Raw genomic sequence first — 26480 nt, 5'->3', positions numbered from 1 at the left:
TCCAACTGAGTTATCCTTCAAAAGTTTGCATAATATTGTTCTTCTGTCAGTTCTGTCCAGGAGACCGAGGATGATTTATGTGCTGAACTCAGGTTCATTGTCTGAAGTTCATTGTCTTTTGCGTTTTGTCTTCACTAAAGTTCTACCAGGCAATGACTCGTCTACAAATACAAAAAAAGTACAAAAAGATGCACTTTCCATTTGGGGTGAGATTTTTCTCTGAAGTGCATCTCTGAAAGTTACTGATGGTCTGCTCATGTCAGACTTGTCTCAATGCATACATCCAACCCTGTGTGAATGGTCGATGGAAGCTGTGAGCAATTGTTCAGAGAGAAACATTTGAATGCAGTGAATGGGGAAAGTAAAGGGTCAATTCCCGAGGTATAGGGACCAGCACACTCCCAGTCTGTCCACCTGAGTGCTGAGTTTCATACAGGAACACGTAGACTCGTCCACTAACCGTCCTACGATTCAGTTTTCTCCCCTGACTTCTCATTGATTGTGGCTGCTTGGCTCTGTGCGTCTTGCAGGCAGCAGACCATGGGGCTTGGGATGTAATTAAATGGAGAGACTCGGGCGGCCTTGCTGGGGGATCCTTGGCGGAAATGGACGACTCCACCCACGTGGCTGTCTGACGTTCCCGTGGAGACGGTGCTCCTCAGGGAGCCGTCTGAATCTCCATCCTGGAGGTTACTCCCAGAGGTGGCACTAATCTTTCTGAGAAGCGTCAGTCGTGCCACTTCCTCCGAGATCACCTGAGCTGTTTCAACCGACGGAGAGGTGCTCGAGTTGGTCTTGTTGTTTGAGAAGTCTTCTGTCTGGACTGTTGCGTCGCTTGTCTTGCGAGAAGCAAGTAGAATGGTTGGCAGTTTTCCTGGAAGAGCTGGTAGCTTCGGCTTTTCCCCGTCAGGAGAAGGCACCAGAGGTAATGCATTGGCTGGCAGAGTGCTTTTCAAGATCTGAGGTACATCTTCATCCCTGATCCTCCTCCAAGTGACTCTGTCATTTAGCCGAGATGCAGATCTCTGCCCTTTTTTCTTTGTGTCATCTTCGCTCTTTGCTCTTCCACTTGAATCAGATGATGAAGAGCGAAGGGAAGAGCGGCTGGTCACTCGGCTCAGTATGTTAATGCTTGGTGATGAGGCGTGACGTTTAAAGGTATCTTTGTCTTGTTGCTGCCTGGCTCCAGACACTCTGCCAGGTCCATTTCGCTGAGCCACCCTGCAGGGGCTTTCAGAGCTGGTTCTCCTCCCCGGGCGTCTTGCAGATAGGTCTCTTTCACTGGACGTTGCTCTAGAGAGGGTTGAAGTCTGCTTCTGTCTATCTTCTGGCCTCTGGGCTTGCTGTGCTTGTCCTGGACCTTTTACTTGGACCCTTCTCTGGGTTTGCACTGCTGCCTTAAGTTCCTGACAGCGTGATGAGCAAAGGAAGACAGCTGAAGGTGCAGGGGATGCTCTGCGCGGGGATCCATTCTGAGATCCGGGCGTGTTGCGTGCAGAACCATCTCGTCTCAGCACAGTCTTTGATTCCTTAATGAACGTCAGCTGTCTCAGAAATCCATTGCGATCAGACTCGCCTCCACTTGAATGGGCAGAAGTCATCCTGACCAGTTCAAAGCGGTTGCCTGGTGGCACCCTTTTCCCATTGGTCTGATTGGTTGGTCTGCCGGTTCCTTGGTTTGTCACCAGAGGAGACAGAGGTCTGGGCCTGACTGAAGTTTGCATAAAAGGGATTCTGACAGGCGACTTCTGAGTTTTAGGTGGTGGAGATTTTTCATTGTGATTCACAACAGGAGAGCGTCCCTTCCTCTCAGGGGGGCTACTAGCTGGCGGGCTGCTCGTTGGTGAGGTATTCTTTCTCTGGATGTTTTTGTTCGTCTGAGTTGGGGATGTTATCTTCTTCTGAGAGTGTTTGGATGGTGTAGAGCTTTGTGATGATCCAGAGGATGAACTTTTTGGTATCCTTGGAGGTGGAGTAGAGCTCCTCTTTGGCAAAGACAGTTCAATGTCCTGGGGGTGGCCTAATCGGTGAAGGCTTTTTGATCTGTGCTGAGCGAGGTTTGGGTTCTTTGGAGCATCTGTCTTGGATGGTACTCTTCTGGGAGGAGGTCTTTGTGATGGCGCCGTCTCTTTCTTCGGTGTGTAGATGACGGTCCTGCCTCTGAAAACCATGGGTAAGTTTGGAACTGGCTTGCGCTGAGCGAAGTCGAGAGGTTTATTTGCCTTTTTGTCTTTAGCAAACTTCCTTTCTTTGGGTGTAAAGCTGGATGTTGACATGAATGACAGGACTGATTCAGTCTCTTCAGAGGATGGCTCTTGAGACTTTGATGCCTGCAGCCCAGTGACGACACAATTAGCACCTTCTTGTATGGCTCTCCATTCAACACTATTAAGGTCTGAATCTTTATCCCATGCTGTGTCATCACTATCCATTTCCTCATCCATGTCCCACCCATCACAGGCCTTTTGTTTTTGAGTATTTTCTGCTTTCTTCTTCCTGGCAGCGAGCTTCCTTCTCTGCTTGGGCATGGCAGACGTTATGCATTTCTGAAGGAGGTCATCCTCTGAATCCATGCTGACTGAGCTCGGTGAGCTCGGCTCTTCATATTGGCTGTGAATGTTCAGAGTCTTTGTTTGTTGCACCATATTTAGTGTTTTGTTGTGTCTGTTTTTGTACCATATTTGCTGGGCTTTTGATTTATGATCCTCAAACTCAGCATCACTCAGTGAACTGAGGGAGGAGCTGAGTGAGTAACAGCCAACAGATTCATCCTTTATCAGATTCTGTTTAATCCTGTGGAACCCTCTGGACTTTCCTTGAGAATTATCAATCCTGCCAATATTCGTCATGCTCCGGGAGAGAGTATTTCTGCTTGCTTCCCTGATCTGTTTTCTACTCATTCGTTTCATTGCTTCATCTTTTTCATTCTCGTCATCGTAGATGTCCTCAGAAGAATGTGTCATTTGTCGAAGGATTCCTTTTCGTGATCCCACATTAAGGTTTCCGTCTGTGTTTTGCTTTATGACGGGCAGCTCCAGTTTCCTGACCGGGCCTTGACCTTGCCTCCTCTTTTGTTGGTTAGGAGACTGATCACGATTTCTTTGGCTTGCCACTCTGTCAGCTACCTCTTTGCTTTGCATCAGCACCCTCTGAGTGGGAATGACGTGTTTGGTTGTTCGGTTCACTTGTATCTCAGGTGGGTAGGTCATCCTGTTGGGTTTGTGGAAGTGTGAAAATATCCTCAAGTCTTCGATCCTCTTTGCTTCATCATCAAGCACTTCCTGTTTGTTCATACCTTTGGCTGTGCAGTCTTTAGCGCCCCTCTCTTTCACTGGATACTTCAGTGTTTCGTCACTTAATGATGTTGTGCTGGAGAAGTTGACCGGTGTACCTTCTGCAGAGTCAGTGAAGGAGGAATCATCATATTTGACGTCCTTTTGTGGAATGACAATTCTCCTCCCGGGACAGATTTGGGCTTTGCCATTTGGGAGCATCATGTACACGGGAAGATGAATTTGTTTTCGGTTCTGGGCGTTGAGAATATGAGGCGAGATGGTCGTCATCAGCGAAGGTCTTACTTTTCTGAACTTGGAGGGCATTGCTGAGTTGATGCATTCCTTCAAGATTTCTATGTCGTCGTCTGAGTTGCCCTCGCTGTATCTCTCCCCATGGTCGTATCCTTGCTCGTCCTCGTCAGGGAAAGGAAGATTTTTGTCACTTTGCTGGAGTAGAGGCGTCAGTTTCAGCTCCACATCTTTCTGTATGTAGTGTTCATGAAGAGGCAGAGCGCTTAAACTCGACGCACAAGAGAAATTCTCAGTGGGCTTTTCCACAGTGAAGTAGATCATGGTGTCCAGGTCAGGAGGAAGGTTAAACCTCTCCTTGGAGTCTGCGATCTCCATGAACTTTCGCAGGCTGCTTTCCCACTGGCCTGCTATTCCTGCCGGCTGTGTTTCTGGTCCATTTGACTCAACGCAACATGGAGTTTTACTTCGACTAGGAGGCATTGTCTGCCCTGGGCTGTCAGGAAGATCACTTGGGCTTATTGTTCCGTCGATCATCTCGCTGCATGGATCACTTTGGATTGAGCTGGCAATAGATGGAGACTCAAAGCTGCCCAGTGAACTGACTGAGCTACAGCGACTCATCACCAGCGGGGTCTCGTGTATGTAGTTTTCAGATGAACTGGATGGAGATCTGTCTTCAAGTATGGCTGGTGAAGCTGCTCTAAGGAAAACCTTTTCTCTTTTGGCAGGACAGGGAATCTCAATGGGATCTGTTTCTTTGCTGGGAAATGTCTTTGAGTCAGTCATCAGCAGCTGACTGTCACTCAGATCCTCCAAAGTTTCATCCTCTTCAGGTCTCTTCACCACTTCTTCATCCTCCACTTCTATTATTTCTAATGAGGAGTCACTCTCCAGCTCATTTTCACTTTGTCCATCCAGCGCTCCGTCACCTGAAGAGAGGGAGGACAGTGAACTGCAGCGGGAGAAGCAGATTGGGGTGTTCTCCACCGAGTATTTCTGGACCGTCTCCATCGTCCCAATGGTCGGGCTTCTGGTTGATGACATCGGAGAAAATTTTGTAATACTCCCCCCGGTCATCACAGTTGGCACCCATGCTTGCCTCCTCATTGCTTGGGCGGCCTGGACATTGATGGCCGTCTTTGCAACACCAAATTTGGCCACACTCTGAATGAGCGGGACCTGTTGATAAGAAGGAGACAGTTTAATTGAAGTCATGCTGACATCAGAGGAGACTTTAGTGGATGCACTGACAGGTGACTGGACAGACTGATCCTGGTTTTTATCTGCATCTGTGATGCTGAACTCAAGAGCTTTCAAAACTTTGTTGTCCACAGAATCTCTCTCAGGAATATCATGCTGGTTGGTCTCATTCAGGACAGAGGGCCCCAGGTAATCTTGATGAGCCACCTTGAGATCGAGCTGGTTGGGTCGTTGTTGCAGCATTAGAGCTCTTGGAGCAGGTCGCATCTGGTCTTTGCTGCCGCAGTAGCCATCGCTGGTGCTTCCACTGTTCAGGCTGTCTGTCGACACACTTGTATGGGCAGTTTTGAGACGCAGGAGTGCGTGGGCTCTGCTGAGGCGTTCTCTGTGGGCCAAGCTGCTTGTTTCAGAGAGACGGCAGGGGGAGCATGACTTCGCCCTGGCTTCATTGAGTTCATCTAGGCCGTAAGGCCAGTCTGCCAGGTGGTCCTCAGAGCTGAGGCTAAAACTGTCCTCTGAGGATGTGTGCATGGTGATGTCCTCCACTAACCTGTCGATCTTTGCAACCGTGTTGGTGATCTTTTTTGCTAACTTCTCTGCAGCGGCAGATACCACATCATCAGGAGGTGCACGTCTCTTCTCGACCATCTGAGGTGGGTCTACGTCTCTCTCAGGTTCGTTGTCTCTTTTACGTGGCTGGTTTTGCAGGAAGTTAGAGTTGGTAAGGAACATCGACAGCATAGAGAAGCTCCCAGTGTCCAGGCTACTGGAGACGTTTGGGGCCTCGTCGTCATCAAAACAACCAGAATCGGATGCGTAATCCTTTGCCAGGCTCTCAATGTGCCGTAGCGGCTTGTTGAGGGTCAAGTGTTTGGGGCTCTGTTTCTCAAGGGTATCAAAAGTCTCTGCAAGGTGTTTGGCGTCCAGCTCCGCCTCCAGAGCCTTCTGTTTCCTCATGTAGAGTGAAGGCATGCAGGAGCCAGGTGACACGACTGCAGCATCCTTATATTTCAGGGGTCGATTGGTGAGGAGGTTCCTCAAAGCTGCGGCGCTGCCCATGGCTATCATCTTGTGCTTGGAGTGGATCAGGTTGCGGAGCATGCTAACGGCCCCGAGGTCCCACAGCAGCTCCTGGTCTTTTGGACTTCGGGCAGAAAGGTTCCAGAGAGTCCCGCAGGCGTTGCTCACGATGGTCAGGCTGTGGGAGCGCAGGTGCTGCAGCAGAGTGTGGAGGCAGTTGTGGTCTCGGAGGATTTGCCTGCGAAGAACGAAAGCAAAAGACATTTCAATAATTTGATGACGTTAAGATGAAGCACATTTTTGCTACCTATAGTTAATATTTAAGAGGTTTTGCATGTTTTGGCTCACTTTGATACAAGTCACTGATTCTGTACCTCACTCCAGGCTATTTTCTAAAGCATGTAATAGTTGTTTTTTATGGTCCTTTACAGGCATTGACTGATCTGGCTTCAGGGACGATATGGATTATTAGACAAGTACTGTTCTTTAGTACAGTTTCCACTACTTCATACTTCCTCTCCTCTCTGTTACTTTGCAGATTCAGATTATTTAGTGTTTATAGGTTATTAATCGTGACGTGTTACAAATCAGATGGTGTTGTGGGCGGGACACTGAGAGGAAGCTGCATCAGAGCCACAGTAGCCCATTTTTAAATAATTTTCTTTTTCAGCAATCTGACAGAAAATCACTGATACGATAATTGGTCTGCCCTTCATCCTGTAATCTATTTTTTCCTTCCTTACACGTATCTATTCGTTTCCATTGATTTCACTGTATTACCTGCAGTAATTTGAGGTTGATTAGAAAATTGTGCATTGCATAATTTTTCAAAATGATAATCACATCAGACAATATCTCAATTGTGTTCTCTACAAATTGATTTTCATATTATACGGAGATCAATGGAAACCAATTGATGCATGTAAGGTAAGAAAACAACCTAAAAGCTGCTGTTGTGCTGTGAAACAGTAAGTATGGCAATTTATTTGTAATAAACAGGCTAAAACATAAAGATTCCAACTGAGGCTGGTCGAAAGCTCCAGATAGAATCAGCAGGCAGCCCTTCAGTCAGGATTTTAATCTCAAACTATTTACAATTTCAAGAATTAAAATTCATGCTAAAAAGTAAGATGTAGATGAAGGTTCTCAGTCACCCAGGTCATGGTACCTCTAAGTGCTGTATCGTATTCAACTGGACTTGTTTCAGTGTCTTGAAGACGTTCCACCTCTCATCCAAGAGGCTTCTTCAGCTCTTACTAACTGGAGGAGCTGCAGGCTTTTAAACTCTGTGTGGGAGGTAAGGACACGTGTGGCTCTGAGTTTCAGAGTCGTTAGGGCCACTCGTTGGTCGTTGACCCAACTGGCCTTCATGTGGGTTTCTAAGGCCAGGTGAGCCCAGGTGTGAATGGTTGTTAAGCTGTCTGGGGAGAGAACTCAGTAATGCATCATAGGTGGGTGATCAGTAATGTCTTAGGCCTCCTCCTCTGTTCAAAGACGGTCGTTCCAGTTTGTTGAGGACAACAATGTAAACATGTTGTCCAGAGAAGACAGATGGTTTGAAAGAGTAAAAGAATCCATCTATGTCAAACTGGAACGACCGTCTCTCAGAGCAGGTGGCATTACTGATCACCCACCTATAATGTTGTACTGACCTCTGTCCCCAGACAGCTTAACAACCATTCACACCTGGGCTCACCTGGCCTTAGCAACCCACATGAAGGCCGGTTGGGTCAACAACCCACAAGTGGCATTAATGACTCTGTACGGACACTCCCACACTCTGTACGGACACTCCCACACCATGTAAGGACATCCCCACACTCTGTATGGACACTCCCCCACACCATGTAAGGACACTCCCACACAGAGTTTAAAAGCCTGCAGCTCCTCCAGTTAGTGAGAAGTGAAGAAGCCTCTTGGATGAGAGGTGAAACGTCTTCAAGACACTGAAACAAGTCCAGTTGCCTACGATACAGCACCTATAAGACATTTTCTTTTTACTAGTAACTCACCTGTAGTCTTCTCGTGTGGCGACCAGACTTGACACGTTTCGAAGGATCCCTCCGCCGCTCTCGATGATGGCGAGCGAGTTGGTCTGACATCGGTACGTCAGAGTACTGACCAGGAAGCCCAGAGCTCCGTCCACCGAACAGATCGCCACCTTGTTGTCGATGCTGTGAGCCGACAGATTCCACAGAGCGCTCAGGAGACTCTTCAAGGTCGACTCCTGGAAAACCAACACAAAGGTTTTATTTGGACTGATTTACAAAACACAGAAAATACATTCATTTAAATTTTACTGAAAATCATTTGCAAAGAATCCTAAACAGGACTGACTCATTCAGCTTTAACTATGATGGTTTTTTGTTAATTTTCAGGCACTTGCTGTGTAATCCATCACAGTGAACATGAAGCAGTAAAGCAGAACGCTTAATGATAATGTCCAACTGTCTCTAACAAAATGCTTCAAGCAACAACCCACCAGTGTTTCATAAAGTATCTTATACCAACAAAACATCAACAAGATAAATTCTTCACAGAAATTCATTTCTTCACACCAAAACAAATAAATCTGCTTCTCTCCTGCTACTGTTGTGTCTCCTCTGTGTGGGTTGGTTTGATTTGTGTTACCTTGGTGGCCTGCAGGGCGCAGGTCATCAGTGCAGACACACAGCCGATGTCTCTGAGGACTCTCTTGCTGCTGATGTCGGCCCTCCAGGACAGATTCCTCAGGATGCTGGAGACCACCTGATGTAGCTCCTCACTGTCTGAGGCCAGCTGGGCCACCAGAGCCTGGAGACAGCTCTTCTTTGAGCAGAGAGTGGCCTAAAGGAAGGGTGGAGGTTAAACAAACAGAACTTATAGCTGACAATAGCGTTCAGATTCTTTTAAAACTGTCACGGTACGGTCCGTCTGTCACAGACAAGTCTGCAAAAAGACGTTCAGGACTCTTGTCTGGAAAATGTGTCCAGTGCAGTCAATATAGAGTCTAGGGCTAAAAAGAAGCTAACACTAAAACATCCTGTTATGCTAAAACCAAGATTAAAATCACTACACAACAGAATAGCTAACAAAATGCTAATGCTTACAAAATGCCAACATTTCTAAAACGTTCTAGCAGTCAAACCACATTTTAAGGCTAATACTGTAGCTAACAGCATGCTAATGCTAAAACCATAGTTAATACACTAACCCTATAGCTAACAGTGTGGTTATCCTACCACCAAGACTAACAACATGGTTAGTAACATTATAATGCTAACACTATCGCTAACAATTTGTTCATGCTTCCAGCATGCCTTTATTTTACACCATTGCTAAAAAAAAAATGCTAACAATTAGACCATGGTTTACAAATACTTTGGCTAACAGTGTGCTAATCCTACTATGAAGGTTAATAACAGTATAATGCTAACTGAACACTCATTTTATGAAAAGTAACTAAAGATGTCAGTGTGGTGCAGTGGTATGTCTATTTTTAAGTAGAGCTTAAAAAGAAGATTAAAATTTAAACAGTGAAGTATAAGTACTTAAGTACAGTATTTAGTTACTATTCAGCAGTGGTTTTCAATTACGTCTCTAATCCATGTGACACATGTCTTTATACATTTTGCTGCTGTGATATTTTGATCAATATATCATCTTATTTACTGTGAGCAGATTTCTGATACAATAAAACATCTTTTATCACTTTGTTGTCTGTGTTGCTGTATCTGTCAAACAGTCCTGCCCACTGATCCATGCACACCTGTTATTGACACCACAGTGTGTCACGCTCCTCTGTACCTTGTTAACGACGTCTCCAAAGGTCAGGTTGGTCACCGCCATCCCTGCGTAGCGGCGCAGTGCCATGTTGATGGGGTCGTTCTGCATGCCGTACATATCCTGGTCCAGGTGGATCAGATCGGCCACTACCTGCAGACCGCCTGGAAAACAAAACACATAACTGTGAGCAGACTGCGTCACTGGTGTTGAGACAAACTGAAGACTTGTAGCTGTTTCACCGACCTAATTCATTCATGGCGCGTCGGTACTCCTCTTCAAAGGACAGCTTCATGATGGCACACATGGCCTGACAGATCTGAGGGTCCACAGGTTCAGGGATGTCTGCACAGAGAAGACAACAGAGGAGAAGGTTTCAGGACGTTCTCTAAAAATAAAGAAAACTCATCTGAATGATTTGCCTCTTCATTTGTTTCAGGGTATAAACACACTGTGTACGAGGGCTGCGTTTAAAAACAAAAAGATTTCCTGAGTCAAACTGATCTGAAGTTGAATGATTCGATATTGATTAATAAAATCCTGATCGATCTTCAAATACCGGCCTTTTCCTGTGGATGTGGGGCTGAAATTTCATTTCATTTGCCGAGTAAATCTCTGAATGCTAATTCAAAAGATTAAATCACAACCATTGAATTTAATTCTCTTAATGTTCTTAACAACACATCAGGTGAGATGGTTCCTGGTACAGCAGCTCTCTGACAATCTTTCATATCAGAGCAGGATTGGTATTGTAACTGAAATATCCATAACCTCATCGATACTGAATCAGAAGTAACAAAAATTTAATGATTAAAATTGAGGTGATTAAAAAATGTATGAATTGAACAGTAGAGGAGAAAATATGAAGCTGACGTGAGACATTTAAAGTGTTTCAGAGGTTTGTGGTGACTCACAAAAATGGAAGTGATGAAAATGTTACAAATTAATAATGAAAGTGACAAACTGTGAAGTGATTTCATAAACCTGACATGAAACAGTATCTGATAATCAACATGTTCATCATTCACAACACCAACTGACATTTATCGTGTACAGCAATTTTTGTTTCTTCTGGTTGAAAAACGAATAAAAACTCACGTCCACTCAGTGAACTGCTCGACTTATTATGGATCCCACACAGTTACGTTACAGTGGTGCTGTGCTGGATGTATTATTACATACGGGTCTTTAAAGAACAACAGTTGCCACAGTAACGGAGCAGTGTTTTTTTTTTGTTGATCAAAAGTAACAAAAATTCTTCCTTCCTACGTGAGTCGTGTGAACGATGATCAACGGCCCAGCTGATTATCAGATACAGTTTTAAATAAAATGTCAGGTTTATTAAATTAACTGACATTTTATCACTTTCATTTCTATCAGTTATCTTTTGTTATTTTCTCCGTTGACACCATCTTTAAACAATAAATGACATTTTCTTGTGTTGTGAATGATGAATGATGAAATGTGAGTGTGTTTTCATGAGATCACCACTTTTCAATCAAATCACCTGATCATTGATCGATCAGTTGCATTTTCACCCCTCTACTTTTCAATTCACCTCCATTTTTATCATTAGTGTGACTTCCAGCCCTCACAGAGTAAATCGGATCAGTGGATCCACTGTGTACTGTGCTGTTCCTTCATACTGAGGCAAACAAACAACAGTTCCCTCTAAGTCTGGAGGAACCAGAACCACTGTTGAGGAGAGTCACTGATGGTTTTGGTTCTTTGAGGTTTGGAAGGATCTTTACTCACCAGTGGTTTTGGTCCCTCCGGGTGAAGGTGTCCCTGCGTGGCTCTCGATCCAGTCCCAGCCGCTGTCGCAGTAGGTCCGGATCTGCTCCAGCATGTGCAGCACCCTCATCTCCCGGCGGGCCTGGCCCTCGTCCTGCTGGGAGTAGATGATGTTGTGGAGGGCGGCGCTGGCTCTGGATTTGGCCTCTCGGCTGCAGCCCGTCGTCGTACCACCAGCCGCGGTCTCTCCTGGTCCGCTCCCTCCAGCCGGAGCTTCGTGCAGGATCTGGACCAGCAGCGGGACGCAGCCGGACTTCCTCATGGCAATGCAGCTGTCCTGAGAGCTGGACAGAGCCAGAAGAGTCCGAGACATCTCCTCCTTATCTCTGTTGGCGAGCATGGAGAGCAGCCAGAACACCATCTCCACCTGGAGGGACGCTCAGAGTGAGTCTACACAAGTACTCTATTACTTCATTGCATCTCACAGGTAGTTACTTTACTTTATACTCCACTACATTTATCTGATAACTGTCTTTACTTCACAGATTCAGATTATTAAAACAAAATATAATCTAATAACTGATGTTACAGATACATCAGCTAATGATTCAGTCATGAAACAAAGCTCCAGCTGCTGCTACATTAAAGTGATGAACACGTTAATGCTTCAATAATTATAATCCAATAATATTACATACGTTTATTACTCTGAGCTGAAATGACACATTCTGCATAATGAGTACTTTTACTTCTGGTACTTAAAGTATTTTGTATCAGACGCAGGTGAATCTTGATTTCCTTTAGAATAATTTAACTTTAGAGAGATACAGTTAAATTCTACCTGATGAACACATGTAATGGGTCTTTATTATTATTATTTGACCCTTTATAAACAGGTGTAATGTCTCTTTATTTGACCCTTTATAAACAGGTGTAATGTCTCTTTATTTGACCCTTCATAAAGCCTGTGTGCTGCAGTGAAGTGTCACCTTGCTGCCTCCGTCAGCTGGCCCGTCTGTTCCTGCTGCAGCAGCTGATGACGTGTTGTTCTCTGGTTCTCCAGCAGGGGGCTTCTCAGCTCCAGACAGCTGCACAGAGCGAGAGGAAGCAGAGACGAGAACCTGAACAGGACTGATCAGAGTATCTGATTCCTGTCAGTGATGATGCAGTTATATGAGAGCCACATATAGTGATGTACCTGTACCTCCACACGGGCGTCTGACACACCGAGCACTTCCTGTCAACTGAATCGAGCTATACGTCTTTTTGTTTCCATGTAAACGTTTTGTCGTACATGTCTTCATGCTGCAGCGATGTTCTCGTTCGTTTGGTTCTGTGTGTTACTGCAGCAGGTGCAGCAGTGTGTGTTTCTGTGGGAAGTTGGGCTGAATGCCAGTGAAGAGGAAAGAAAACAACACTGACCTATTTCTGCTTCTGGTGAGTGCTTTTATTCTGAAAGGGGACGAGTACAGACGCTCTTTTGTCCACAGACGACGGAGGACAAATACTGTTGATCTTTTTAACCTTCCTGTTGGTTAAAGGTCTGGTGACTTCAGACAACAATAATTAACAGATCATTAATTAATCTGTTTACTTTCAGCTACTTTTATTATTAAATATTATTTTGACTGTACAAAGTTTGATACGACGTTTTGGGAATTTTAGTTAAAATAAAGAGGGTATTAGAGGCAGAGAGGTGATGAGCTCACCTGTGTGTAAATATTCAGTTATTTAGTTTAATTGTTTTGTTTTTTGTGATGAATCACGATGCTCGTTGTCATGGAGAGAAGTTATACTTTTTATACTGCAGCTCACATATTTACACTTTATTAAAACAACATACTTAATATCTGAATCTTGTGGGTTTCTTTGAGATAGTTTGGCTCCTTTATAGATGTATTAACATTTATTGATTATTGTTTTTCCTATTTTTTAATTAGTATATATATTTACATTATATTCTCCTGTATGTTGTGTTTCTGTTTGTAATTATTATTGTTTCTACATTTAAGTCATTTTATGTTTAGTTTTTATACTATATTTATTTTATTTTAAGATCATTCTCAGTTATTTTCACTCTCACCAGTAAACTCTGTTTATAATCCATTCAGTTTTATTCTGTTTTCTAACCTCATGTTTCATCACTGAGACTCCATGTTGGTTTGAATCGTTCCGTCGCCTGTAAAACATTCATCAACTCGTCTGCTGCTTCACAACTCAGACTATCTGTCCACACACACACACACACACACACACACACACACACACACACACACACACACACACACACACACACACACCCCTCTGCAGACACATCACACCCTGAGGCGTTGCCATGGTAACGCGATGGATAAAAGGGGGGATGAAAGCTTTGAAACGACTCTGAGGATTTCAGTCTGAATCCAAATGAAGCCGTGTGTGTGTGTGTGTGTGTGTGTGTGTGTGTGTGTGTGTGTGTGTGTGTGTGTGTGTCTGTGTGTGTGTGTGTGTGTGTGCGTGCGTCTCTCCTGTTAAACAAAGGAACCCTGAATATTTTCCTCTTCCTGTGTTCGACAGACTGAATCTGTGGCTCTGATCCAAACCTCCATTAAACACAACCGACTGCACACATGCTGACAAAATGGACGCCAGCGAGAGGAAACACAGCCGAGGATCAAACTGATCGGTTTCATCCAGCAGCAGCGTCACAACCAGAAACCTCTAAACCTACTGAACACGCTCGGCCCGGTGGACCAACAGCACCGACCGGCTGCTCTAAATGTCCCCGAGGCTCCGGATCACCTCGCTGTGTTTCTGCACAAAATGTCACCAAAAAAATAGAAAATATTAATACTGATTCATTGTTTTTACTAAAGATGCCCTGGATTGTAAGAAGATGCTGCTTTTGTTTGATTTAAACCCGTAAAGAACGAGAATATACTGACATACACTGAAAAACAACATTTTTATACATGGAAGGTGTCCACATATATCTGACAGAACAATATTTTGTTATTTTGCTTCAAGAGTATATCACAAAATATGTTTTGATACTACACTGGTAATATAAACTGATGTGTATTAAAATATCACATGTATATTTCTCGAGAACATATTTATGGTAATATTTTTTGCAATATATGAAAAATGACAGTATTGGGATATTTGTTAATGTATAGAGAATATAGCAGCCGTGACTGGTAAACCTGTCAACAGAGAGTATATCATTTAATATATTAAGTAATATAATGCGTATATATATTTAAGTTAATCATTAAATATAGATTTAAATACATCTGATGACTACACTATTCAAACAGAAGCCTGCGTCAACGCATCAGTTTAATATGTAATTACAGGTGAAATATTCTCATAAACTGACAAATAACTAATGTTAATATATTAAATCTGCATGTATAGAAAATATATTTAAAAAGGTATAATTCAATAATATAATAAACATTAACATAAACATTACACTTCAGTACATTTGACTTGTAACAGAGTATTTCTGCACTGTGGTACTACTACTTGTACTGAGTACTTGTTTCACCGCTGCAGCATCAGAACTATTAAAAGAGTGTTTTAATAATAATTCTCTTCACGTGTTTGTTGTTTATCTGACGCTCCCTCGTGACATTATTCACACACATTAATAAACAATAACTCAAACATTCTGGTGTTTAAAGCCGCCAAGGTCCAACAGCACAACACACGGACCTCGTACAGTATAAACAGCTGACACAGATTATATCTCTGGAGATTATTAAATAAATACATCATACAACACAGAACTGTGTTCATAATGTAAACTGTTATTTCAAGCTTCAGAAAACAAAAAACATTTGAAAGATTTCAATAAAAGCTTCGTCTTCAGTTCTGGTAAATAATGATGAATTACATTAAATTAATACTAATAACCCAGTCTGGTTCTGGATGCTGACACTGGCCTAAATGCTGCTAAATGGAGCTGATTCACAGCCCAGGTCTAGTTTTTGGGGGGTCTTTTCTGGACCAGAACCAGGTGTGACTCAGTCCTCACAGTCCTTTGGTCCTGCTCTGACCGGGTCTCTGTTGGTTCTGTTTCTGATTGATTCACGCTGAGGTTTGGGGAACTTAAAATACTTAAAATAGTTTAAACAGCAGGTCCAGCTTCCACATGAACGACAGATGTGAAAATAAAATGTTTCTGTTGAATCATTTTCTATATTGTGAGCAGCAGAATGTTCTGTTCACCTTCACTGTGCTGATGTGGGTCAGAAACCTCCGAGACCAACGCCTGAAAACCTGCATGATAAAATCCAAACGGTCTGCAGGGCCTGACAGAACCAGGCCGAGGACACACAATGTGTGTTTCTGTGGTTTGGGTGAAGTGCCCCTTTAATGAGGAGCAGAGTGAAACAGTGCGTGGTGAGTGTTCGTCTCTCTGCCGGCTCGTTGGTATTCTCAGAGGGAAGTCGGGCAGAGAAAGGACGGACCGACTCGCTCTCTTTATCTCAGACACGCTCGCTCCGTGCCAACCCTGCAGCCTGGCAACAGCCAATCACAGCTCAGCTCTGAGACGGCTGAAAAGACCTGGTTTCTCTGCATAGCAACGAACTGAGCAGAGCTGGAGACGAGAGGAGGAGGATGAGAAGGAGGACGAGGAGGAGAGTCGTCTACGTGTCTTATCAGAGTTTCAGATCCAGAACTTTCAGACAGAACCTTGAAGAACACAGCAGATCAGACCAGCTGGTTCTGTGTCATTACCTCGTATTTACAGCCACGGGTTCAATAACACCTGTATTTTATTATTGATTAATCAGCTGAGCAGGTTGTCAGGTGTTTAGTTCAAAGTTTAAAATAATGAATCAAATGTTCACGACAGTCCGAGTCGACAGCGGCCCTGAACGGTTTGTAATAATACAAACTTTGTTCCTAAGTGAATAAACAAGCTGTTCTCAGAGGAAAATAACAGAACACTGTTTGAAGCTAGAAAGGTGGCAGGGTCCGCCACATATAAACAGAGTAAAACAGTATAAACTGTGTTGTCCTTTAAGATCAGTTTGTTTATTCAGTCATGAAAACAAAGAGAGTTTGTTTATTTATTTAATTTTAAATCGATTATCAGAATTGTTGCCCATTTTTTATGTTTAAAATTAATTGTTGTAGTTCAATCAGCCTAAATTAATATTAAGTTTTAGAGAATCAAATCAAACAATCATTTTATATTATATTTTGTGTCTTTACAGTTAAAACTCATAATTCTCAGATTTAGTTCAGTTTAGCTCTTCTTTTAAATTATAAATGGATTTATTTATTTTTTGTAACTCATTAGACTTTTCTACTGTTTGTCTCATTAATAAGAGAAGTAATCAGAGAAAGTAAAAAGTATTAACATCAATATATTATTAAAAATAAAAGAATGGCTTATTTCAGAATAACATAACATATTACTGAATTATGATTATTGATGCATTAATGTGTTCATCACTTTAATGTAGCAGCTGATTAAAATTAACACATATGTGTATATATATATATATATATATATATATATATATATATATATATATACACATATGTGTATATATATATATACATATATATATATATATATATATATCCCTCATCATCATCCCATCATTATTATTATTATTATTGTTATTTCATTATTTCAGCAGCCTGAATCAGCTTCTTGTCTGCCTTAGTGACATTAATTAAACTGCTCAAAATATTTTGGTGTAATTTAATTAAATCAATTAGGTCATATTGGTTTTGATGACGAGTGAATATTTTCTATTCAAATCTCTAAATTAGTTTTTTTCAAATTCAAACTTTGTTTTTATTTCTTAGATTTTCAGTGAACTCATTTTATTTGAGGTTAATTTGTATCTTAATTCAAACAGAATATCTTCACTTGTGTGTGTAAGCTTGTGTTGACCCGTCTCACTCTAAAGCCTTTATAACTGTTTTAATACAGTTTATTTTCTATAGAATAAATTCATTTTTTCTCATCAGTACAATGATTTCTAACAATCAAAATGTTTTTCATGATCCATTCTGTTTTGTTTTTTCAGTTCAGAGGTCACAATGAGTTCAGCCTGCTTAATAATTAATGAGCACAGCTGAGATGATGTATTATTGATGAGGTCAGACTCCGCCCTCGTCCTCCCCGACAGTCAGCGGGAAGAAAATCCCACCTGACTGATTTACAGTTTCACTTGTTCACGATAAACGATCTGTTGTTAAACTGCAGAGACACTTAACTGTAACGATGTAAACATCTCATGAATATTTAATGAGTTAGAGCAGCTTCATCAGCTCTCTGACACCTAATTAGCCTCTTTTAGCTCCATGTTTTGGTTTTACAGCACACTTCCTGTCTGGTTCAGTCTCAGTGTTTCCACTGATGAAGCTTCTGAACACATCAGACAGCAGACAGACAGTCAGAGAGCAGCTGGTGAACAGTGTGGAGCGTTCAGCAGCTAAAGAGACAGATGTTTCCCTCAGGAGGAGGTGGAGACCAAAAACAGAGCTAAGAGAAAGAAGACAGGACTGAGATTCATCATGGGACACAAACATTATGAACACATGAAGCATCATGTTGATCTGTCACGGCTGCATGTGAAAGCAGACAGCTGGTTGCTAACATGTTAGCATCAACAACAAGATGGTCAGAAGATGAGATGACTTCCCCTCAATCTTCTTTAACACAGAAACGCCCACAGAGAAACAACCCAAAGCACAGCACACATGAGCCAATCACCAGCTGGGCAGTCAGAGTGAAATATGGAGACGAACTGGTCGAACCAGAAACCAGAAACAAGTTCAGCTGAATGTTAGAAAGTCGAGTCGTTCCACACACAGAGAGACAGACGGAGATTACAGCCACTCGCTCAGAGCCTTCAGACGGAGGAAACAGTCTGGATTCAAATCGTCTGTTGTGTTTTTAAAGGAAGAATCAGGCTGAACAGTGAGTATCTGACTGAGACGTCCTGATTGATCGACTGAGACTGAAACCACATCGTCAGATTACTTTCAACAGGCCTGAACATGAGCTGAGAGCTGCAGAGACAAACATTAATGTTAGAACTGGGAGTTAAACAGCTGTTGAAGCCTCATATCTGAACAATATCTACCTCATTAATCAACAACAGCTTTACTAATTTGAGGATGTTCTGCTCGTCAGTTCAATACCATAACATGTTTTGGACTGGACCGTCAGTCCGACTGAACAAGATGTTTGAAAATGTAGTTTGATCGACTGAAAAATGTGACCAGATTCATCTACAGCCACGCTGGCAGTCCTGTTAGGCTGCCCCAACATATTGAGCCTAACTGGTGGTGCAAGAGACAAAAGCTCATCAAAGACAAATCAGGTCAAAATCCAGATTATAACTCATCTCTGACAGATGTGCTGCTGTCCAACACTTTCCAAAATAACTACAGTTCACCCAGAAATCTGAAAACTGTCACTGGTTCACTTTGACACTGAGGAAAACTTAACATGTTTCTAAGGCAAGTTCTGAACAAGTGAGGACTGTGAGAATGGAGATAATGAGTCCATAAATCTGCTCATTAATCCTCAGAAACAGACGCTCCTCACATGTGCAGAACCTGCCTGAGAAACATCATGTTTTTAAGTTTACTTCAGTATCACAGCAATCCAGTGATAGTTGTCTGTACATCCACAGGTTCACTGCTAACAGGAAGTGCTAACAGCTAATTCTGCAAGGTTTAATTGGAGTTTAATGTTTTTTCCATTTTAAATCATCTCCAGCTGCTTCAGCTGTTCAGCAGAATGCTGCAACTCTGTTTTACTGTGAAGCTCCAGAAATGTTCTGTGGACTACGAGACTTCACCTGACTTTCACATAACGTTAAAGTCAGAAGTCAACACTGTCTCATGATGGTCAACAAATATTTGTGAGCTGCTCTGCGTGATTGTGAATGGAAAAGAACAGCTACAGAAAGAAAATGAAATGTTATTAGTCAATGTAAAATCATGTGTTACTAATTCTTCTGAATTCTACATTGATCTGTTCATACAGGTGCTCTGCTCTCTGAAGTCTCCAAAAAGTCTCCAAGAAGATCAAGTGAAGAGCTTCAAAACATAACTTTACAAAGATAATCAACAAAACTCTGCTGAGACGAGTTTCACAGAAAAACAAAGACAGAAAATGAGTCTCGTTAAGGAACCTTCACAAGAAAATGACCAGAAAGATCCTGAAATATGTCTCCAAGAGGACAACGACACGAGTGAATCAAACTCCAGTGACCGAAAAGACGACAGCATGAGGATGAAAGACCCTCTAAAGACAAATCAGAGGGAGAAAAGGACCACAAACCCACTGAGTCTTCTCAAAGAGGACTTCAGCCAGTTTACAGAAGAAGTGTTTAAAATGTTCAAGGACAAAGACACAAAGTGCGAGTGTGAAGACCGGCCATCGAGTCAGACAGAAAGTAAACCTGCCAGCAGCACACTTGACCTTCTGAAAGAGGACCTGAGCCAGTTTAAAGAAGACGTAACCAGCATCTTCAGCATCAGTTCATCCAAGGACAAAGAGATAAAGACGGAGGGCGAGGAACGCCCAACAGGTGTGACAGAAAATAAACATACCAGCAGCACACTGGGACTTCTGAAGGAGGACTTGAGCCAGTTTAAAGACAACGTGACCAGTGTTTTCGGCATCAGCACATCCAGGGAAAAGGAGACGAAAACGGGGACTGAAGACCTCCCAACAGGTCAGACAGACAATAAACCTGCCAGCAGCACACTTGATCTTCTGAAAGAGGACTTGAGCCAGTTGAAAGACGACGTGACCAGCGTCTTTGGCTTCACTTTGTTGAAGGACAAAGAGACAAAGTCCACAGAGAAGACAATCAACCGTCTCTCTAACGTCTTCAGAATCGGTCTTTCAAAGGAGAGAGACCCTCCGAAGGACAACCCATCAAACAACTTCAAGATAAAAGACTCGAGGTCTGAAAGGACTGATGAGCCTCTTAAGAGTCTGTTCAGAGGAGACCTGAAGACTTCTCAAAAAGCAGACAACAGTCAGGGAGTTAAAAAGACAATTTTAGAGACAACTGAGGAACAAATGGACGATGGTTTGAGAGGAAACCTCTCAGAGAAGAATGAAGAGACAGTGGAGACAGAGAAAATGAGTAATAACATGAAAGAGCAGATGAATGCAGTGGATTTAACTGTCTGTGAGGAGGAAACTGAAAGGACAGGACTGCCTGAAACACCACAGAGTGAGGAGGTGATTCCTGCATCACAGGCAGGTACGTTGATCACTTTTACTAGAAAATCATTAAACACCCAGAACTTTGTTTGATGTCAAACTTAAACCAAACAAACTGACGTTGCTGAGCACAGATAATGTAGAAATAAGGAATTAAATTTAAAAACACTTTTAGTAAGAAGTCACAATAACAGTGCAGAATGTACAATATCAACATTTTAATCTGAGTTGTGTTTTAACTCTACAGCTGAGCAGAGATGTGAGAATAAAGAGCGCCATGACGACTCAGCTGTGGTGTCAGCTGAGGACCAGACAATAATACAAGAAGGAGAAGATGAAGAAAAAGAAGAAGAAGAAAAAGAAGAAAAAGAAGAAAAAGAAGATGAAGAAAAAGAAGACGAAGAAAAAGAAGAAGAAGAAGAAAAAGAAGACGAAGAAGAAGAAGACGAAGAAGAGAAGCCATCAGAGTCTCTTCCCTGGCCGTCTCTGTCCTCTGGCCTCAGCCTCTTTAGTCTGACAGACCCAAACAAAGACGACACAAGGTGAGTCGAGCCAAAGAAGAACCACTGTCAGATCCAAACTGTTTCATGTTCACAGTTAAATGTGATCCATCATGTTTAGCTGTTCAATGCTGTGATTCTTTCTGCTCTCGCAGGGATCAGCCTGGAGACGAGTTGTGGTTGGTGAAAAACTGTAAGCTTACATAGATTTATTTTAATCTTTCTGCCTCACGTAATAAACTTTACAGTATCATCTGCATAGAGTCAGACCATTCACTGAGTCATAACATAATCAGAGAGTTTGGGCAACAACTTCATTGCTTTGTTATTTTCTAATCCACACTACACATTATTATAGCTACTAAATCAGTGATTAGATCATCAGTCATCTAATATATGACTGGAGAGGATGAAGATATGAGGATCAACCTCAACAGATTTTCAATTATCAAAATGACTCGCTGACTCGACTAATCTCTCTCTGTTTCCTCTCAGTCGCCTGCTATCTGACCCTTGACCCCAACACTGCCAACTCAGAGCTCCGTCTGACCGACTGCAACAGGAGAGCGACTCGAGTCTGGTCAGACCATCACCCCTCGGAGCACCCGGACCGGTTCAGGCGCTGCCCTCAGGTCCTGTGCAGGGAGGGGCTGCTGGACTCAGTGTACTGGGAGGTGGTGTGGACCGGCGGCGCCGACATCGGCGTCTCTTACAACAACATCTCCAGAGGCGGAGACACGGTGAGCTGTCTGCTGGGACACAACAAGTGGTCCTGGAGTCTGGAGTGTTCGGAGGGAAGCTACACACCGTGTCACCAGAACAAGAGGTTCAGATCCACCTCACCACAACCCTTCACCCACAGAGTTGGGGTTTACCTGGACTGGTCTGCAGGCTCTCTGTCTTTCTACTGCATCTCTCAGGACGCCATGGTCCACCTTCACACCTTCACCTCTACCTTCACTGAGCCGCTCTACCCGGCGTTCTGGGTCTGGGCCTACGACGGCTCAGTATCGCTGTGTCAGGTGGAGTTAGACTGGGAGCGACTGCTGCAGTGATGCTTCCTGAGGCTCACAGAGGAGCAGAGTCAAGCAGCAAGCAATCATTTTTTGGACAAGATTCATGATCACTGCTGTCGCCTGGTTTATGTCTTAAGTTTGAGACAAAGACAAACCAACATGAAGATGTTTCAGTTTGACAGTCAGGAAGGAACAGAAAGTCATTATAACACTAATGAACCACTGGTCAGTAACAGCTGTAGCTGTCCCGTGTTCTCTTTACCAACAAACAGTAGCTTCAGCTGTTTACATGCTGCAACATTTGTGCTGAAAAAGGCCAAAAAACACTGAACAAAGCTCAGAGTTTGATCCTGGATGGAGCGCCGACAGAGGGAACTGGATCTGAGTGGAGCTAACTTCAGGTAAAGCTGTTATCTACAGGTACGTCTCCCTCAGCAATGCACAAGTGATGTCATTGATCGTTGATGCCAGTCGCAAATATCAAACATGTTTAAACACAATCGACTGACGACCGAAGCGACTGGATTTAAAGACTTTAGATTAAACTATGGCTTTATCTGTCAACACCAACAGACCCAGACTGGAGCAGAACTGGACCAACGTGGTCCCATCAGTCATCACAAATCAGATTCATCATCAGCTACCGTCCACACACACACACACACACACACACACACACACACACACACACACACAAACATCTGTTGGTCCACTTTAAGAGTCGAACATACTGAACTCCAGCAGCGGATCAGTTCTGATGTTGAGAGTGAAACATTCATTAAACTGCTTTAATAAAAACAGACGAGTCTGCTGTTGTCTTTGTGTGTGTGTGTGTGTGTGTGTGTATGTGTGTGTATGTGTGTGTGTGTGTTTGTGTGTGTGTGTGTGTGTGTGTGTGTGTGTGTGTGTGTGTGTGTGTGTTAATGTATATGTCTGACCTGTAGCTGGCTCTCCTGACTCCCTCGGGTCTCGTGCAGCTCCTTCTCCAGCTGCTCCAGACGAGAAACACGCATCTGCAACACACACACACACACACACACACACACACACACACACACACACACACACAGCTCAGACACATCCAGATGTTTCGGTTCTACCAACCAGATGTCTGTGTTGTATCTCAACAACAACAATCACATACATCACACGCTGTGTGTGTACTGTCTATACAGAATATATCATTTAGATGTCGCTGATATAAAGGTGTGTGACTGACGGTCCAATCAGCAGCCTCAGTCTCACCTGTGTCCTCTGCACCACCTCATCGCTGGTGCCGAATCGTTCCTCCATCACAGACTGAACCTGCTGAGCTTCAAACTCCAGCTGCTGCCGGATCAGATCCATCTGCAGAGAGAACTGCAGCACGCACACACACACACACACACACACACACACACAGGTTAGGGGTCAGAGGTCAAAGTTTTGTCTTCACCTTGAATACTACATCACAACATGTGTGTTCTCACCGTGTCGATGCGAGGCAGCTGAGCCAGTCTCTGTGACAGCGCCTCCAGCTGGCTGAAGTACCAGCAGCGCTCCCTCTCCTCCCGGTCGATCTCACCCAGCAGGAGGTTCCTACACACACACACACATCAGATATTACCGTGGCTGCTAACTGTGGAGCTGCTCGCTCTCACGCCAAATAAGAGGACGATACAAGAGCTCGGCTCAGTGGTCGCGGAGCTACGGAGGACAAATTATCAAAACAAAATAAACAAAAATTCAAATTTCACTCTTTAAACTACCTTCAGTCAGTCCTGTAAAGTACTCAACAGGACAAGAATCACTGTTTTTTATCTGATAGATGATAAGATGAATTATGTAAGATGTAATCTGTAAAGTAACTAGTAACTAAAGTTATTAGATAAATGTAGTGGAGTAAAAAGTACAATATTTGTCTCAAAACTGTGGTGGAGAGGAAGTATAAAGGAGCAGAAAATGGAAATACTCAAGTAAAGTACTTCAAAATTACACTTAAGAACAGTACTCGAGTAAATGTACTTAGTTACATTCCAACGCTTGAATCCAAACCACTGTTAACTACAACACTCAGCTGACCTCTCCTTGTACAGCTCCTCCAGGTGGTGGTCGCTCTGTCGCCCGTCCGCCCCACTAATCACAGCAGTTTTGGGCGGGGCTCCGTCCAGGAAGTGATGCGGCAGCATGACCGCGGCGGCCTCGCCCCCCGACGACACGCTCAGACGAGACGAAGGTCTGAGCGGACTCTTCGCTCTGCTCGCCGCCGCCACCGAGGAGGAGGAGCAGGAGGAAGGAGGCAGAGCCAGACGATCATCGAGCTCCGCCCCTCCGACACCCGTTAGCCCCGCCCCTCCCAGACTGTCCGTCAGCAGCCTCAGCTTGTGAGGTTGGTGTTTGAGTTCGTAGTAGTTGGTGAGGTCCATGTGGAGCTCTGAGGGAGGAAGAGGATCAATAATCGGTCAATAAATCAAACACACCAGCTCTCAGAATCAGACTGTTCTCTATAAACTGTTAATCAGCGGGAGTTGATCGAATTTCAGTCTGAACTAATCGACATTAATTAATTGTTTAATTGGATTGAGTCCTAACGAAGCAGAGCCAGCTGCAGCCAATCAGGTTAGCTGATGGAGTCAATGTGTCTGTGAATGATGATTGGTCCCAGCGGAGACAGTCTGAGAGACTTGAGTCGAGACACTATCGTTTCTACTCAGCAGGGACGAACATTACAACTGAACCTGATGTCAGGCTGTAGTTTTGAGACAGACTGAACCTTTGAGTTGGTGCAGCACGTCGCTCCTCCCGGACGAGGCCAGTGTTCCCGCCTCCTGCTCCAGTTTACTCTGCAGCTGCTTCAACACCTCCTGCAGGAGAAGAAGGAGAAACCTGATTAAAGACAACATGTTCACAGAGGGAAACATCCCAGATCGCATCCACCCAGAGGAGGTGGAGGAGGGGTTTGTGTACAGTCGTAAATCTGGGCGCTGCGGTTTTACATAAAGTCAATAAAAAAGATGCAGATGTATACAAGGAAGAAGGTGTGTTTTTGGTTTGGTTTGGGAGTCTTAGTGGACTACAGTGGTGGAGTCTGTAGTCCTAAAACCCAGAAATCAGTTAGCATGTTAGCATGTTAGCACTTTCTGTCCCCTCGTCTCAAAGTCTGTGAGTTTGTTGTGAAAACCTTTTACATCACTTTTATGAAGATTTTCACATTTTTTCTTCTTCCATCATCTTTTATGATTTGATAGATTTGTTCACATAGAGAATAAAACACACAAAAATATGTTTTAATTTAACTGTTCAGTTCTATTTCTGCACGTTTTATCTCCTTACAGGATGAAATGTTCAAAGACATTCTTGTCACATTTAAAGGTTTTAAACTGTAATTAGACCAGAATCAGTCCTGGATGTGTTGGATGTGTAGAATATAAACTCCTCCTGTCTCCGTGCTGATACAAACTGCTGCTGCAGCTTCAATACTCAGATTTAAACCTTTAAAGTGTCTCTGGATGCTTCAGCTCACCACAGCTCAGATCCAACATCACACACAGCGATCGATTCAACAGTGTCGACATCAGAGGCTCAAAAAGATAAAAAAGAGAGTAGATCCCACAGAAGATAATAATCCAAGTAAAACAGGTCAGATCCTCCAGCAGCAGATAAAACATCACACGATATTCCTTCAGGTCCAGACGAGCGTCCTCCTTCAGAACTGAACCCTGCAGACCGACGCTGACTCTGTCTGATGTGGTCGTTAGAGATGAGGATGAGCTGTGATGTCGTCGTCCTGCAGACTCACCTGCTGCAGGTGAAAGTCACTCTGGACCTCTCCGTCCGTTTGTGTGTCGGACGTCCTGATTCTGATCAAAGCTGCTGAGCTCAGTCTGATAATCCAGCTGCTGCAGCATCTGGACACGTGAGTCCCAGTGTGTAGTCATATGCGTGTGTGCACATCCATGTGTGTTTATGTGTGTGCAGCTGATAGGATTTACTGCAGGCTTTGGGTCTTAGCCTGGTTTTACAGTTTCTGTCTCAGTGTGTTTATTGATTATTCTCTTATTAATGGAGTTGGATTTTAGACGTCGTCACAGAGGCGCTGATTTCAGACTTTAGATGTTGATGAGAAAGAGAATTAAAATGTTTCTAAAAGATGAGGAAATTAATTATGTTTTAAATTTTCTCCCAGTGAGACGAAGAGTTGAGAAGGTGTTTTATTTCCCTGTCGCTCGTTGTCACGCACAGAAAAACACGAGTTAATGAAAATAAGAGGCGTTTTTTAAATAATTAATTACAAATCAAGATTGAAATGTTCGCGTGTTGTTGACGGTGTTGTTGGTGGTTTGGATGTAGGTGAGGACAGTGATGGTGCTGGTGGGGTTGGTGTCTCCAGACTGACCTTCATGCCGGAGGTCTCCGTCTCCAGTTTGGACAGGTGGTTGGAGTTGTCCTCCAGCTCCCTCCGCAGGTGGGAGTTCTCCTTGCGGAGCGCCTCCACCTGGTGGGCCAGCTGGTCGTAGGAAGCCACAGCGTTGGCCAT

At 43.5% G+C, this 26480-nt stretch overlaps 1 protein-coding gene and 1 long non-coding RNA gene across 2 annotated transcripts; one reads left to right on the top strand and one right to left on the bottom strand.

Moving 5' to 3' along the window:
• Nucleotides 1-464: 464 nt before the first annotated feature.
• apc2 (APC regulator of WNT signaling pathway 2) lies at nt 465-26480 on the bottom strand. Its single transcript, XM_073476367.1, has 14 exons — nt 26340-26480; nt 24717-24807; nt 24026-24377; nt 23434-23542; nt 23210-23323; nt 22903-22977; nt 21662-21747; nt 12233-12331; nt 11265-11683; nt 9756-9854; nt 9534-9673; nt 8379-8573; nt 7760-7974; nt 465-5985 (listed from the first exon to the last, which is right to left on the bottom strand). Exons 1-14 carry the CDS (start codon nt 26478-26480, stop codon nt 465-467), a joined length of 7656 nt encoding a protein of 2551 aa, XP_073332468.1.
• LOC141004618 (uncharacterized) lies at nt 11902-14073 on the top strand. Its single transcript, XR_012179832.1, has 2 exons — nt 11902-12680; nt 13800-14073. It is a non-coding gene; the product is annotated as an uncharacterized lncRNA (long non-coding RNA).

Source organism: Pagrus major, chromosome 11 (genome assembly GCF_040436345.1).
Source record: "Pagrus major chromosome 11, Pma_NU_1.0".
Taxonomy (NCBI): Eukaryota; Metazoa; Chordata; class Actinopteri; order Spariformes; family Sparidae; genus Pagrus; species Pagrus major.
The sequence above is the reverse complement of the archived record's forward strand: the minus strand, read 5'-3'. Positions and strand labels throughout refer to the sequence as shown.